Source organism: Crocodylus porosus, unplaced genomic scaffold (assembly GCF_001723895.1).
Source record: "Crocodylus porosus isolate Cpor-Errol unplaced genomic scaffold, CroPor_comp1, whole genome shotgun sequence".
Lineage (NCBI taxonomy): Eukaryota > Metazoa > Chordata > Crocodylia > Crocodylidae > Crocodylus > Crocodylus porosus.
Window position 1 is genome coordinate 111,532,733 of NW_017728943.1, and position 16,700 is coordinate 111,549,432.

General features: G+C 43.6%; 1 protein-coding gene across 5 annotated transcripts in view; it reads right to left on the reverse strand.

The window, feature by feature from the left end:
• Positions 1–16,700, reverse strand: part of MAP3K4 (mitogen-activated protein kinase kinase kinase 4) — a 152,232-nt gene that overhangs the window by 73,763 nt on the left and 61,769 nt on the right. For all 5 annotated transcript variants that reach the window (XM_019549991.1, XM_019549994.1, XM_019549992.1 and 2 more), the window contains exon 3: positions 574–1,958. In XM_019549991.1, the coding sequence (XP_019405536.1) occupies positions 574–1,958 (1,385 nt within the window). The remainder of the gene's footprint in view (positions 1–573; positions 1,959–16,700) is intronic.

The window sequence follows — 16,700 nt, forward strand, 5'->3', positions numbered from 1 at the left end:
AACTGGACCAAGAATGGCCTACAAAGGCAAATGGAGTGGGTGACGGAGGGTGATGATCACCCCTCAGACATTTCCAATGTACCAGGTAATATCCTGCTGAGATGCCCCACTGCCCTGAATATGCTACCTCCTGAATGGAGAGTACTATATCCACTTTAACAAAGACTGATCAATCCTGTCCAAAAGTGGCTATACTGTGTTACTTTTGATATACTAACTGGCCATGCTACATCCAGTTTCAGAGATTGTGCTCATCACTTTGAAGTTGCTAAGGTCCATTCTGGAATTAAGGTTGAAAACCACTGTTTTAACATCTGCAACATTCTTGAAATTTAACATTTATTCCTAATAAATAAGAGAGAAAAGTAACTAAGTGTTTCAATCTGCAGGGATTATGCAGCAAGCAGGAAGGTATGCCCCAAATGCCAGAGAACATACATTTTTAGAAAACAGAAAAATGTATTTTAAAACAAGTTGGCAGGTAAAAGCCCCTGATTTGACTATGGCAGTCTACAGCAGGAACAATACTGTGGGGAGAAAAGGTATTCCCAGTTATGCCAGCAAGGGACCTACCTCCAGCTGGTGATCACTCTTTACCAATGCCATACGGGCCCTTTGCAAGGAACCATGCATTAGCTTGTGAAGTCTTAAAATTAGCTTCCTCAACCCCATTTGCTTCAGTGCTTTATCTACAAATGGCCTGTAAATAGAGGTCAAACAGTGTTTGTTGCAGCCTGCCTCAGCACTGCACTCGGGAATAACCCAGGAGGCAGAGTCATCCTCAGATTCAAGCCTATCAAGCTTCCTTGATAAATGGTCCTGTGGCTGAAAGTCAAAATTTGGCTTATTGGTTAAATTGTTTTTGATGGCTTGTCTGAGTTCTTCAACGTTTTCCTCAGAGATCTGTTCTTCACCTTCACTTTCCTCTGTGCACGTTCCTGAGGATTCCTTTACTTCAGTTTCCCTATCACCTTCCTCTTCCTCTGGATCATTATCCTTGGATGGTCGAGGAGAAGGGATTTCAAACACTGGCCAGCCAATGTCAGACAGATTCTTGATGCCCAAAACAGTTCCCATAATCCTTAGTTTTTGATTTAAGTCTTTTGTAATGTTTAACCACAGACAAAGTGCCTGCACCCTGTCTTGGAAGTCCTTTGCAGCATACTTTTCATAGTCCTTTTGAAGGGCCTGCAAAGATGGATAAAGTGCTTCTATATACTCTAACAGCTCCATTATCCGCTTCACTTGCTCAAATGAGACCCGCTGGCGATGAAGGTGTTCATGGTAACTTGAATAACCCAAAGTGCTAGCTCCATGGGCTACTTTACAGTGTCCTTCTCCTGAAGTACCATTGAGACTGGCTCCATTTTTTACGCAGGAGAAGTTTCCATAGTTCACTTTGAAGGTGAGAATTTCATTAATAATATCTGGGATGGCTTGACGAGCCGTATATAGATACAAGTCTTGGTCATTAATGCTCCGGCCAGCATGCCAAGCTTGTAGTTCAAGCCACATTAGTTCATTGGATCCATTCAACCCAAAAGAGGAGCTGTTTTCCTGTCCTCTCTGCTCCCTATCCTTTTTCTTTGAGACTGAGGTAAGCTTTAACAAAAGCCGCAAGGTTTCAAAGAATTTTAAACGATCTGCTGGGCAATCAGTCCTAGAAGTCTGGCGCGCAGGTCTGGCTATAGGCATGGGCACAGAAACTGGAAGCTTAGCATTGCTACAGCCAAGGCTGAGGTAAGGCTTATTGAGATCAACATCTGGAATTGATTTTTTTGGCAACCCACCAACTGAGTCTAACATGAATGAGCACTGAACATTTTTCTTGTGATCTCTTTCAGTTGTCCTAAGAGTGGCTCGGATCTTTTTTCCCTGCTTATAGCTGTGCTCTTCCACGCTCTCAACGGTCTTGCTGCTGTCTTTATGGGGAGACTGAGATGGTGCACTCATCTTTTCTGTAAGAAAAATTGAGAAAAAATAATTTGATTCAAGCAAATGGATGAAGTAAGACCTTTTTTCAGACAACCTACTTCTAGATTTCACAAGTCTTATTTTACTTTTATTTTCTACCCACACAAAGGTCAAGTGTTCCACTGACCTCAAGCAACATTTCAAAATAACAGTGTATGAACATTATCTGATATTGTCAACAGTGCAGCTCACCTACCAGTAGAACCAGCAAGTGATCAGTTTGGTTCTTCCCACCCCTCCTGCCCCTACCTTTTTTTGTCACCTCTGTAGCCCAGATATGGTCACAGACAATTATCACAATCCCACACACATATATATCCATCAAAAAAAGTTATAAGCCAGAACAGGACTGGAATGGTTTCCAAGCCATTTTTATGAATGCATATTACACACACACACAACTATGCTACAAGAATACTACTAAGGTTGCAAAATCAAGTACTCAAAAGACTGAAAAAGCCAGAGTTAAGGATGCTTATGCAATTCTAATTAACTCCCCCCTTATGCATGCACCACTTTTAAGTCACAATCACAGTGTTTATTCCACAGAACCCTTGTGGAAGATCATAATTCTTTCTGAGTGCCTAAAGAAGGAACGTAACCAGTATATAGTGAACAAAGTTGCTACTTGTAGGATCCATATCTATTACAAAAGTTGAAAACTTCAGAATGAATGAGGCAGACAGCTGGAAAACGAGAAAGGATAGTTTTATGGTTATTGAATCCTACTCTGGAGAACTGGGTTCTGTGTCAGTCTCTGTAACAGTTTAAAATGAAAGGTGATAAACCAAGCTTTCCATAAGCAGCCCTTAATTATGCACTTCTCATTGATAACTGCCCAACTCAAGTCTGATTGTTGTAGAAACTCAGCACTTGCAACTGCAACTGAACTCAACTTAGCTGTGCTTTGAACACACTAAATACTCTCAAAATCAGACTCTAGGCATCTCAAATTAATTACATAAAATAAGTGACCACTTTTGACAATTATAGCCTTACTCTCCGGATTTCAATTCTCAACCACAAAACTGGAATAATATGCCACCTCCCAATCTCACAAGCATATTATGAAAATAATTAATTAATATTTCCAAAGTAATCAATGTTGTGGAAGCGAGCACCAAGAACAAACAGGCCATCATGTCAGCAATCTTTCATCTAGGCGCACGCATCCAGACCACCCGTTGTGTTTTTTTTCTAGAACATGAACACCCAGACTTTAAACCTATTAAGGTAGTGGGCAGGGATGTATACTTTTATTCAGATTTTAAACATTTATGTTAATGGTTATACTATCTGCATATATACTGTGGACATTCAGCAATACATTTAAAGAATTTCAAAGATTCAGAAACATAACAGATTCACATTAAATACCAATAAAGTTTTCAGACACTGTGTATTTATGTTGCAACTCTTACACAACTGTTCTATATCAAAATAAAGTTTAGCAAGTATTATTAACATGGTCAAAAGCTTTTTGCAAAATGTTAATTTTTATACTCCATCATTTTATACTACTTTTTTTTTCCCCAGAAACTCAGATAGCCCATTCCATCCAAAATCCTTCCAACCAAAAACAGCAAGAAAAAAAACCACACCCAGACCCCCACACACACAACCACATACTGACACCCTGGCACAAACTGTTCAGTTTTCCATTCACGGAACGGTGCCAGTTATTCCAAAGTCACCTACGGGCCTTTCTATTACTACTAATATTATGTTAACAGTGGTAGGTAGCGATGACTATCCTCTTATGACAACCCTTTATCCTTATCTATCACTGTGTATCAATAAAATTCACCTATTATTAAATGGATAGGTTGTGGTTGGTCTGAGGATCTGGGTCCGCCCAGAACACAGTATCTGGGTCATAAATCCAGTGCCAACAGGTAGCACGGTAATAGGCCTCAGTTGCTGTGGGTGGCAGCAGCAGTACTGGGAGCAGAACTACAGGGGAAGGTGCCATGGCTACCTCATAATTCGTCGCAGTCCTCCTCTCAGCACTGCCACCGCCCACCCTGAGCACAGCCCCAGCCCAACCCCACTGCAGGTAAGACCCCAGTGCAGCTCCTGACCCCAGGCTGCAGCAGCAGCCCACCCTCACCCTGCACACAGATCCGCAGGGCACATGCTGCCCTGTGTCTCCCCCGGGGTGTGAACAGCGGTGGGAGCTGTCCCCCCCCTCCCTCCCCCCACACACACACCCCCCATGGACAAGCCACTCATGGCTCCATCCCACACTCCACCTCAGGTGAGCAACACCTGCCCCTGCCACAGCCCCACTCCCTCCTTCACTTCGGAGGCCTCAATCTGCCCCCCTCGTGCCATTTCCCTTCCCCCCCAGCAGACTTATCAGCCTGACACTGCTCTCCAAGCTTCCAGGCTTGCACATCAGCAATTGGATTGGTATTGGCCAATATGGCTTGTTAATAATCGGCACTGAACCAAAAAATCTTTACCAGTGCACCCCTACTGAATATTCCATTTTGATTCACACATTACTAGCACAGTAAAACACAACCGTTCCAGCATTTTTTCAATGCACTTGACCATCATCTAGGTATCAACAATTCAAATAATAATGAAAAGTCCAAAACAAACTATGCGTTCCAAGTCTCCTCAAGCTTCAGTTAAACTAGTAAAAAGGCAATTTTAAAGTAAGAGAAGTGAACTGCATCATGGGATTTTCTATTAACAGGTTTAACTCTAAAACTGAGGTAAGATTATATGTTGCTATAAATCACATAATTATAATAATAGATTTTAATTATAATTACCTTTACTACTTGCATGTGGCATGTAGAATCAATGACTAACAGCAATCCAAAGGGCAGAGAGAACTGAACAGTAATATGACAGACAGTACTTAATCATGGTCTTAATTACCCCCTTATGTGCTATGTTGACAAAATGGGGAAAATCAGCAAGCAATCAAAATATTAAACTGCAAGTCACATCACTCAGCATCGGCACTTTCTTTATTACATTTTTATCTTTATACAACATCTGCAACAAGTAACAGTCAAAATATGGGGTATGTACCACAACCAGCTAGATTTTTACATCTCAGCATCATCTTATACTTTAAATAGTTTAGTGATGACAGAAAGCTAATTACAATGCAGCACAAATTCCCTTACATCACATTACTAAGGGAGCCAAACAAGCTGCATCCATTACCAGCTGGAAGCGTGTCATAGGCTGCAATTCTCCTATAACAAACACAAACAGAAAAAGGAAACAAAGCTGTAAAATACCCCACCTCCAGTATCTAATCGGGTTTCTGATATTTTAAGTATACTCTCACAGTGCTATATGGCCCATGCATTTGCATTGTAACTTTGACAGTCTGATACATGACCACAAAACAAGGATAACCATGAACCACAAGGCTGCACAGACCCTACCAAAAAGCTCCAGGTGGAGTCAGAAGTCTGCTATGAAAGAGTCCAGCAACTGGGCTCTTCCCCTTCCTCAATCACTTACAGTGCCACTGGTCTCCCAAGTCACAGAGCTTCCAATAGCTCTCACTACGGCTAATCTACCTCATCTTTTTCACTCATCCACATGTGTGCACACACACATGCACACACACAGAACAAAGGAGCTAGCATGTGGGAGGCACAGAAAACTGGAAAGTAAAAAAGAGTGCAACAAAGAGGGGTCATAAGTGTGTGGGCTATGAAATGAATGGAAACGAGGAATGAGGTTTCATTTACAAATAGAAATAACTTCATTTCAGCAGCTGGTTTATCTGAATCAGTGCTGATCACATACTGTATTTAGCTGTAAATACAGAAAGGGACAAGTTGTGGTTAAAAACATTTAATCTAAACCAATCAATCTCCAATAGTTACAACAACAAAGTTATTTCCACATCTAGACCTGGCCTGAATCAAAAAAGAGGGAGTGAATATGAACTCTTGAATAAATCTTCAGACAGCTAAAGGATCCACACTTTCTCATTCCTTGAGTACTAACTGCAATCCTTATTTCACGTGCTATTCAAATACCACTACTCCAATCTTTATCAAGTGCAGAAAGCTACATACGCCTCCTAAACACGGATGAAATATGAACATATCCTCAACTTCAAAGCACTCATCATTTGAAAAAAAAAAAAATTAATTAAAAATGCCCACTTTTATTTACAAGCACTCTCCCTAGATTCACTCCATCCTGCCTCAAGAAATCTGTTCCTACCACCGCCCCACCATCTTTCTTTTGCAATAATCTTTTATCTATGTGAATTTTTAAACTAAGCCCATGGTGGGTTGCGAGGATTACCACCACTGCAAGCCCACTGGGCAACCTTTGTAAATCCAGCAGGCTAAGGCACTTAAGGGAACCTACCTTTACCCCAGCCCCAGAACAATCTGTAGGAAAGGGAAGGGCCCCCAGTGGGACACTTATGTGCCTGTACACTAATGCCAGGAGCTTGGGGAATAAACAGGAGAAACTGGTCCTCCTGCTAAACAAGACTGACCTCGTAAGGATAACAGAGACCTGGTGAGACTCCACCTATGACTGGGTCACAGGTATAGATGGCTATACCCTGTACAGGTGAGATCGTACGGATAAAAGGGGTGGGGGTGTAGCTCTCTATGTCAAGGACAGCTACACATCAGTGCAAATTGACACTGGCACCCAGGAAGGATGACTGGAGTCCCTCTGGATTAAAATACATGGGGAACATGGCACAGGGGACATCACTGTAGGAGTCTACTACAGACCTCCTAACCAGAAACAAGAGCCGGACCAGGAATTCGCCAGGGAACTGGCTGAGGATGCACTTGGTGCATGGTTGTCATGGGAGACTAACTACCCGGACATCTCATGGGAAGAGCACTCAGCCAAATCTGACTCGTCGCAAAGCTTCCTCACGTACGTGGATGAGCTCTACTTGACTCAAGAAGTCTGTGAGCCAACAAGAGGTAAAGCATTGTTGGACCTGGTACTGGCCAAAAGGGATAACCTAGTCAGTGACCTAAGAATCGATGGAAAGTTGGGTGATAGTGAGCAGGAGCTGATCACTTTTACTATCCATCGCAAAGCTGGAGAGTCAGTCAGCAATATGGAAGTCCTCGACTTCAGGAAAGCTGACTCTGAGAAGCTCAGGAGGCTCACTGTTGAGGCCCTAAGGGACCACGACTCGACAGGAGTCCAAGAGGAGTGGTTGCTCTTCAAGGGAGCGATCCTGACAGCACAAGGGATGGTCATCCCATCTAGGAAGAAGGGTAGTAAAAGGGCACAGCAACCCCCTTGGCTCAGCAGGGAACTTGAGAACCTCCTACGCCTCAAAAGAGAGACTTATAAAGGATGGAAGGCTGGAATTACCACCAAGGAGGAGTACTCAGCACTGGTCCGTACCTGCAGGGAACAAATCAGGAAAGCCAAGGCTGCAACTGAGCTCCATCTAGCTTCACATATCAAGGATAACAAAAAGTCCTTTTTCAGATATGTAAGGAGTCGGAAAAAAAAGCAAAGGTACCATTGGACCCCTGCTGAACCAAGCGGGACAACTAATAACAAACTCCCAGGAAAAGATCAATCTGCTTAATGTGTACTTTGCGTCAGTCTTTCATCAGTCAAATGGGACCACCCTGCCTAGCAAGAAGTAAGGGTAAGGGCGTATTTATACCCAGCATCAGTGCTGATCTAGTAAAGCATCACCTTGAGAGGCTGGACACCTCAAGTCAGCTGGTCCTGACAGATTACACCCTAGAGTACTCAAGGAGCTGGCAGGTGTCATAGCCCAACCATAGGCAAAAATATTCGAAAACTCGTGGCGCTCAGGTGAAGTACCTGAAGACTGGAAGAAAGCCAACGTGGTACCCATCTTCAAGAAAGGGCAGAAAGCAGATCCTGGGAATTACGGGTCAATCAGCTTGACCTCAATTGCCAGTAAGTTTCTGGAAAAAATTATCAAAGAGACCCTTCTTGGTAAGCTGGCTGAAGGCAACATCCTACGGGACAGCCAGCACGGGTGTCACACTTAGGTCTTGCCTGACCAATCATCTCCTTCTATGACCAGGTGACATATAACCAGGACAAGGGAGAAGAGACTGATGTCTTATATCTAGACTTTACAAAAGCCTTTGATCTGGTGTCCCACTACCTCCTCATGGAAAAATTGGCCAACTGTGGCCTCAGCTACGCAACAGTCCAATGGCTGGGAAATTGGCTCTGAGGTCATACCCACAGAGTAGTGGTTGATGGTAGCGAATCATTATGGTGCTTCATGACCAGTGGTGTCCCCCCAGCCTCTGTCCTTGGACCAGTTCTCTTTAACATCTTTATCAACAATGTGGACATTGGTGTCAGAAGCGCACTGGCTAAGTTTGCCAATGACACTATGCTCTGGGGCACAGTGTCCACACCTGAGGACAGGTTAGTGATCCAGGCTGACTTCGATAAACTTAGTAAGTGGGCAGATACAAACCTGATGATATTCAATATTGATAAACGTAAGATACTCCACCTCGGCAAAAAAAAACCCACAGCATACTTATAAGCTTGGCAGTGCTATGCTTGCTAGCACCACTGCTGAAAGAGACTTGGGGGTTATAACTGACCACAAGATGAACATAAGCCATCAATGTGATGTTACAGGTGGTAAAGAAAACAAAACTCTGGCTTGCATCTATAGATGCTTCTCAAGTAAATCTCAGGATGTCATCCTCCCACCGTACTTGGCTTTGGTGGGTGAGGCTGCAGCTGGTGTACTGCATCCAATTCTGGGGTCTACAATTCAAGAAGGATGTTGAGAAGCCCGAGAGAATCCAGAGGAGAGCCACACATGATCAGAGGGCAAGAGAATAAGACTTATGAAGAGAGGCTAAGAGCCATGGGACTCTTCAGCCTGGAAAAGTGCGGGCTCGGGGGGGACTAGGTGGCTGCTTATAAGTATATAAGGGTGTACATAAGGATCTGGGAGAATGTCTGTTCACCAGAGCACCCCAAGGTAAAACAAGGACCAACAGTCATAAACTCCTCCAAGACCGTTTTAGGCTGGACATAAGAAAAAATTTCTTTACTATCCGAGCCCCCAAGACATGGAATAGACTCCCTCCAGAAGTGGTGCAGGCACCTACTCTGGACTCATTTGAGAAACGTTTGGATGCTTACCTTGCTAGGATCCTTTGACCCCAGCTGACTTCCTGTCCCTGGGGCAGGGGGCTGGACTTGATGATCTTCGGGGTCCTTTCCATTCCTAACGTCTATGAAAGTGTATGAAATCTCCCTCTGCTGGTGTCAGTCTTCTTGACTGCAGCTTCTGCCACTTGGTATAGTTTTCTGGTGTATCTCAATTTCCCAGAGTCTCTAGCTCATTTCAAAATTAAGCAGAAATCCCTTCTTTTCTTTTTTCCTTGCCTCTGGCTGAACTCCACTCTATTGTTACTATTTAAATACAAATACCAAGTTCAATATTAACATTAAAAGGAACATTTGAAGGTGCACTTTACATGACACTTGCTGAACAATAGCCTACATAGAGAAGTATATTGTGTTGTACTACATACTGGTTGAATAACTGAAGTTGTCTTGGTTACCAGATATTTTATCAACAAAAACTTTGGCTTTGTTTCCATCCCTGGAAAACGTCAGCCTCTGGAACAGATGAAAATTCTTATGATATAATATCATTTCTCTCTCTCCCTCTCTCTCTTTTGCCTTTATTTCTCCCTTTTCCCTACTCCTATCCATGAGGGAAAGGTATGAAATTAAAGGTTTGCTCGCATTTTTTGTGACTTGGCCTCCCAGAGAGAAAACAGTGACTTCTCATTTAGAAATCATCAATCTACTAGACCATCACTCTGGTCTTTCTTATTTTGAGGAACATATCACAAATAATATCAGGTGCCAAATAACCCGATATTAACTGCACATGCTGTAATTATCCTTCCTCTTTCCTTGTCCAAATGTGCATAATTTGATTCAGAAGCAGACCAAGTAAGACGCCCTTGAACCATTTAATAAAAGGTCTTCCTTCGTTTTTCATTGCATTTCCTTTGGGTACTTCACAGTATGTTTGTGTAACTAGTCCCATGGTTTCTGAGTTATAATTAGTCAGTTCCACCTGTGAGAAACACCCACAGCTAAAATCTGTGCGAGACACCCACAGCTAAAGGGTGGAAACATTTTATTTAAAAAAAAAAAGTTATAAAACTATAAAAGACCAGAGAAACTCAAGGAAACTACAATTAACCTTTTTAGAGCTAAGATTTCAAATGGACTTGTTTTGCTATTATTAATTTAAGAGAAAAGGTATAAAATGTATGAAGTTAAATAATCTCTCCTAAGCATCCAAATTGACACCTGTCTGGCACGGAACCCAGAACCTCAACCTCGCTGGTGCAGCTGCTCATCTCAGGCTGCCACTTCAAGAGAGCAACAGGGCAGACACAGGTGGCCAGAACCTTCCAGTTGAGCATAGCCATACACCCACTCCCTGCTGCTGGAGTGGCCAGCCAGGGTCAGCTGACCCTTCACCCCTTCCAATATAAACCCCTGACCCAGAAGAGGAAGTGTCTGGGCAACAAGGTTCAACCTTGTATCTAGGCTGCTGCACCCTTGGTTTGTACTTCTCCTAACTTTGACAGATTCTCTGGATACCAAACCTGGTGTGCCCACAGACCCCGAGTATGACCCAACCCTTTGGCTCCCTGACCCAACTACTCTCCTAACCCCATACTCTGCCCAAGCCTCTGGATCTTCGACTCAGTTCCCCAGACAGATCTTCTGGCTCCTGGCTTCCCTACACTTGGACTCTACACACCCTCCTCAGCTCTTGGCTGCATCTCCTGACACTGGGCAACTCCCAGACCTGGCAGCCCACAGCCTGGCATGTCAGCACTACTTTAAGGAAAAAAGCCAATATTGATGAGTACCCATGTTTACAGCTTTTTTTGTCTGGTTAAAGAACATTTCCTTTAAGGCTAAGGTATGCTACATGTGGGCAGTAGAAAAATGCTTTGTGGTGGGCTAGTGGTATCTTCATAAATAAAAGCTTAGGAATAACAGAAAGCTGGGGTTTACTGCAGAAACTGAGAAATTACTTAAAAAATTGCGAGCTACAGAATTTATTTAATGTCTGCAATTTTCCTTTGTGTTCAGCTTTAAGAAGTATAATTCTACCACAAATGTGACATTAAGGGAGAATGCCATCATAGAGCTCTATGCTTACTGTTGCTCAATGCATCCAATTTGCTCATTGTACAAATTAAAGCTTTTTCCTCAACAGCAGAACCACAGATTGATCCTGCTCTGACACACAAGCTGGGTACTTCCTCTTTTATGCACCACTACCAATTAAGTCTTTCACATCAAATTATGACCACAGTTAGGACTTGCACAACTGTATATTACTGAATTCATGGGATCCATCTACACATGCAATTAATGTACATAAATAAACTCTGGAGCTTACTACCACCCTTATTGCTCCCAGGCACTGTGTCTTCACGTGGGCCTGGGACTGCTGCATGTTGAGCAGCACCAGAGCAGCCCCAGCTGGCAAAGAGGTTAGGGGGTCAGCCTGCCAGCCCAGGGCTTCTCCCTCTGGCTCAACATGTTGCAGAGGGGCTGAGGTACAAAGGTGCTTCAGCGCAGAGCTAACCAGCAGCCACCGCCGGCACTGAAGCACCTTCATGCCCCAGCCAGCCAGGGCAAAGTTTTTTTACCCCACAGCAGGATAGTAGTTGCATTTACAAGTGCTATCCTGCTGCAGTGCTAATTAGTTTACTCCGGCCTAAGAGGGACACACGTGTAGACATGCCATCGATTTTTACTGTGCAGCTAATTAGTCCACTGTGCAGTAAACAGCTCGTGTAGACATGCCCATGGATTACATTCTCAGGACTACTTCCTGCAAGATCCCTGGGAATAATTCTTTACATAATCATCTTCTGTCCAGCGTATTAACCAAAACTGAAATCTGCCCCAAGTTACCTATCATGGCTCTTGTTAAAGGAAGGCCAGGATAACTCCTTAAAGACTAGCTTGCTTGGAAAGGCTTTTGTAGGGTACAGCCTATTACTTCATGAAATCCTCATGAATTCCACAAAGGGATGCCACAATGTGCCACATTTATTTGTATAATGGCCCTTGTTTTCGAAAGGCAGAATTAAAAAACAAAAAACATGGAAGAGCAGAGCAGGCAGAGTCCTACTTGCCACTGCAGGAGCTGCAAGCTCCAGCCATGCAGTATGGACACAGTCCTCTCCTCAGCCTCACTCCCATTTCCCAGGGAGAGGAGCAGCTGCTCATTGGAACAGCTAAAGTATTAACCCTCTCACAGCTGCAGCCTAATCATTTGTAAACCAATATTGAGCAGTGCCCAGGTGAGGGTTAAACCTATAAGTGTTAGCCACATGCAGTCAGCAGTAAGGGGAAGAAGGCTAGAAAAGGAATCCTATTCCCAGCTCTGTGTGGCCCAAGCCTCCACCTAATGAGGAAATATGTTTATTTAAGAACCTCCCCCACAACTTTCCAATTGCTAATTTTTGAGGGGAAATATGTATGGTATGCAAATGAATGCAGAAGGTTCCAGTTCTTAGCCACCATCAAAATTAAAGTTCTTCCTAATGGTCAGCCTAAACCTTCCCTGTTGCAGTTTTAATAAGTTCATCGTTTCTTTTCCTGTCATCAGTGGATGCAGAAGAATTGACTGCTATCCTCTTTATAGCAATCCTTTTTGCATTTGAAGACTTATAAAATTTCCCCTTTGGTGGTGTTTTCATAGAATCATAGAAAATGAGGGTTGTAGGGGACCTCAGGAGGTCATCTTGTCCAACTCCTTGCTCAAAGCAGGACCATCCCCAACTAGCTAACCCCAGCCAGGGCTTTGTCAAGCCAGGCCTTAAAAACCTCCAAGGATGGAAATTCTACCACTTCTCTAGTTAACCTGCTCCCTCGATTAAATAATCCCAATTTTGTCAATGTTTCCTTACATCCTGTTTTCAAAGACCTCTAATCATTTTTATTCTCCTCTGGACTGTCACCCCAATTTTGTCCACATCTTTGGCACAATACTAATACAATGTTGCGCATAGTACTACAGGTGGAAGCAATTATGGCAAAACTCCCCTTCTATTGTTCCCGAGAGGTCTCTTGCCCTTCAGCTTTCTTCATTTGGTCTGTTCCATGACAGAACAGGGAGAGGGAGGAAAGGCGAATAAACACAAAAGAAGATTTTGTTTGGTTGTCCAAGGTGAAAGACAAAGTTCATGGGGTTTGAGATCTTCAGGTTCAGGGAAAGTGAGGAAAGAAGAAATGTCAATGCAGTCCCAACAGATGAAGTATTAATGGATAACCATCTACAAATAAATAAATAAAGCAGTTGATAGTACAACTGAAGGGATGCATTTGCAGAAGAGATGTGTTACAAATGAAGACCCTCATGAGGAAAGTCTGAACTGCCATCATTATTTATTTAAGGAAGGTTGTATCCCGAATATCCCAGACTGGGGGGGAAAATAAGGATTCAGAAATTAATTTAACAGGTAATTTATCACATAAAATCAGAAGCAGCCCTATGAGAAGCAGATTAAATGAACAAACGCTGCAGAGACACCAACAAACTCACATAGCTCTCAAAGCTTGATATTTATTCTTAACTAAAGAGCTAATAGTCTGTTAAAGGTTTTGTCTACATGATATAACACTCAGGGGAAGTTACTCCAAATTAACTTTTAAAGTGGGTGAATTAAATTATATGAAGCCCTTGAGTGAATGCTTACTTAGAATTAAAACTGATCTCAATTTTGGTAAACTAAAGAAAAAACATTTTAATTCTGAATAAGAGTATCCGCATAGAGGGTCAATGTGTCCTAACTAATCCATTTTAACACTGAGGGAGCATGTACACGTGATGCCATTACCTTGTGCACGTGATGAAAATGTCAGTGTGTGGGTGGCTTAATGGTGTCATGTTGTACACGTGCAAAAGTTCTGGGGTTTTGAATGAGTTTGAACTATTGCTAACTAAACTACATCCCGATGTAGTTTAGTTTGCAATGTTGCAAACTGCAATGGTGCAGCTATTAGCTTGCCTCCCAGCAACAGAAGAGGCGGACAAAGCAAACAAACAAAAAAAGAAACAGGCCCCTTGCCACTTCCGCCTTCATCAAGCTCATGTGCCAGCAGGACACCTGGGGCCACCTGGGAATAAGCTGGCTTGCCCCTGGGGCAGTGCAGGAAGAGGGCAGTAGGGCAGCTAGGTTTGCTGGTAGCCAGAGAAGGCAACAGGGACAGGGCACGAGGCCACCCAGACAGGCTGCTACCTGGCTGGGTGCTGCCCCAGCTTGGAGGTGTTCAAATCAACACTTCCCTGAGCACACCTGGGCTTCGAGCACCCCGTGCACCATCCCTGCCACCTTCTCTGGCTGCCAGCAAACCCAGCTGCCCTCTTGCCACCTTCCTGCGTTGTCCCAGGGGCAAGCTAGGCCATTTCCGGGTGGCCTCAGGCGTCCTGCCGGTCCCAGGAGCCTGCTGAAGGCAGAAGCAGTAAGGGGCCCAATCCCCACCACCACCAGCAGAGCCTGTCCACCTCTCCCACACACACCCAGGGATGGGGAGGTGAGCTGCCAGCAAGCTGAGAGGCCCCTGAGCTGTGGGGGGGGCCCCGGTTCTTTCCTCTGTGGCAGCAGCACCTCCCACATAATCTCTTTTCCTTTTCCACAAAAGACATCACCTTCAAAACAGACTCAGTCCTACAAATCTCTAAGATGTACTTGAATTTCCATGAACTACAAATAACATTTTCCTATGCATTTCCTTAATTCAGAAACTAAAAGGTTGGGGGTTTTAATTTGGTATTAAAATCCCTTGAAGGCAAAACAGGTTACTAATATATAAGTAAAGAATTATACAGTTAAAGTTGCACTCAAAGAGCTCTTTTTAGTCTCAGAGGCATTGGTTGTTTGGCTGCAGCTGTCCTGTTTGAGGTAGTATAATAAACTGCCTGGGGAAGATGTGGATTCTTTATCACTGGAGGTGATCAAGAAAAGACTGGATAACCACAAGTCAGGGATGTTATAGGTGTAGCTATGGCTATGTTCTACTACGGATATTTCCCATGCTTGTGGCCTTTGCTGGTTACCGCGTGCTGCTGGGAGGGAAGTCCACCCCCATTTCCTTTCTGCTACATATGTCAGGGTTTTTTATTTTATTTTGCTTTTTAAGTCTTCCTCAGAGGCGTTGGGTGGTAGTTGCAGCCAAGGCTGGAGATTTTGACTGAGGTGTGCCAATGCTCCTCTGGGCCTTCAAGCCAAAGGTTCTTGGCTAAAGGGCCTTGCCTCCCCCCCTCCCCCCCACAGGATCAGACTGATATATATCTGGGGTCAGGAAGGAATTTTATCCCATGGTCAGATTGTGGGGGTTTTGCCTGTCTCTGACAAAGGGTGTAGACCTCTACCTGGGATCCCTTGACCATACTAAGCAAACAGGATGTTGGCTGCTGTGGCTCCCCTGCTTTACCTGTGGCAGGTTAGGGTGTTATGTCTTATGTTATGTCAGGGTTGACCACAGTTTTACTAAGAAGTTAGATTATGGATTATAATGGATGGTTTGGACAGGGATAATCCTGTCGGGCAGGGAGTTGAACTAAATGACTTACAGAGGTGCCTTCCAGCCCTACTTCTCTATGATTGCTGTTGAGCATTGGGCTGAAATTTCCAGACCCATCCAAAATAATTTCAATATTCTTTCTTGAGTAGTAACAGTCAGTATAGAGCCCATCATCAGGTATGTGCAGCTCAAATTATTTCCCATAGGCATTCCTTTGCACTTATCAATGATGAACTTCATCTGCCATTTTGTCGCCCATTCAATTTTACAAAAGCCTTCTGCAGTTCTTCAGTCAGCTTTGTTGTATTTTTCTTTTTTTCCTTTTTACCTCTCTACATTCCATTCCACCCTGGCAAAGTAATCCTTTCAATCAAATACACTCAAATGTTGCTATATCACATATAGTATAAATAACCACTTTAAAATAAGCTTTGAAATGTTTCTGACAAAAACCAAATGCCAACATAACAAACTGACTCTAAAAGCTGGAGAGAGGTGGGGGTTCAGAGTGTCTCAAGCAAAGATATTTAACCCCACTTGAATCTAAATAAACCTGGGTTTGATCCCTTTCAAAAGCTAATGAGAAGCTGTATTCATTCATCACTTCTACTGCTGCATAGATAGGGTAACCATACATCCCAGTTTAGTTGGAATAGTCCCAAATTTTGGAGGCCGGTCCTAGCCAGCTAGTGAGAGTTAAAATAAGTCTCAGAAATGCAGGGGCCAGGGCACAGTCGGTAGAGAAGTAGAGTGGTATGGAACACCACACAGGCAGCACTACCCACCCAGCTGCCTGGTGTACCATGTCACCCCGCCTCCGCCTGCAGCAGCACTGCTGACTTGGTGGAAGGGGGCAGGGGGCATCTTTCAAGATGTCCTGGATTTCCGTATGGTCAGCATATGCATAGATCATGTTGTTCTCTCTCTGCATGCATCTACATGTGCATTTTACTGCATTGTTGACTAATTAGCTCTGCAATGAAGTGTCACGGTCTACATGTGCACTGGCATTACGGCACAGTAAATTAACTAACTTCGCACTAGTACTTAGTACTATCCTACGGCAAAGTATTTATGTGTGCTGAAATGCACATGTTGACAGTGACACTGCCTGACACTGACACTTAGAGCCTGCGGTTGACCTCCTAGAC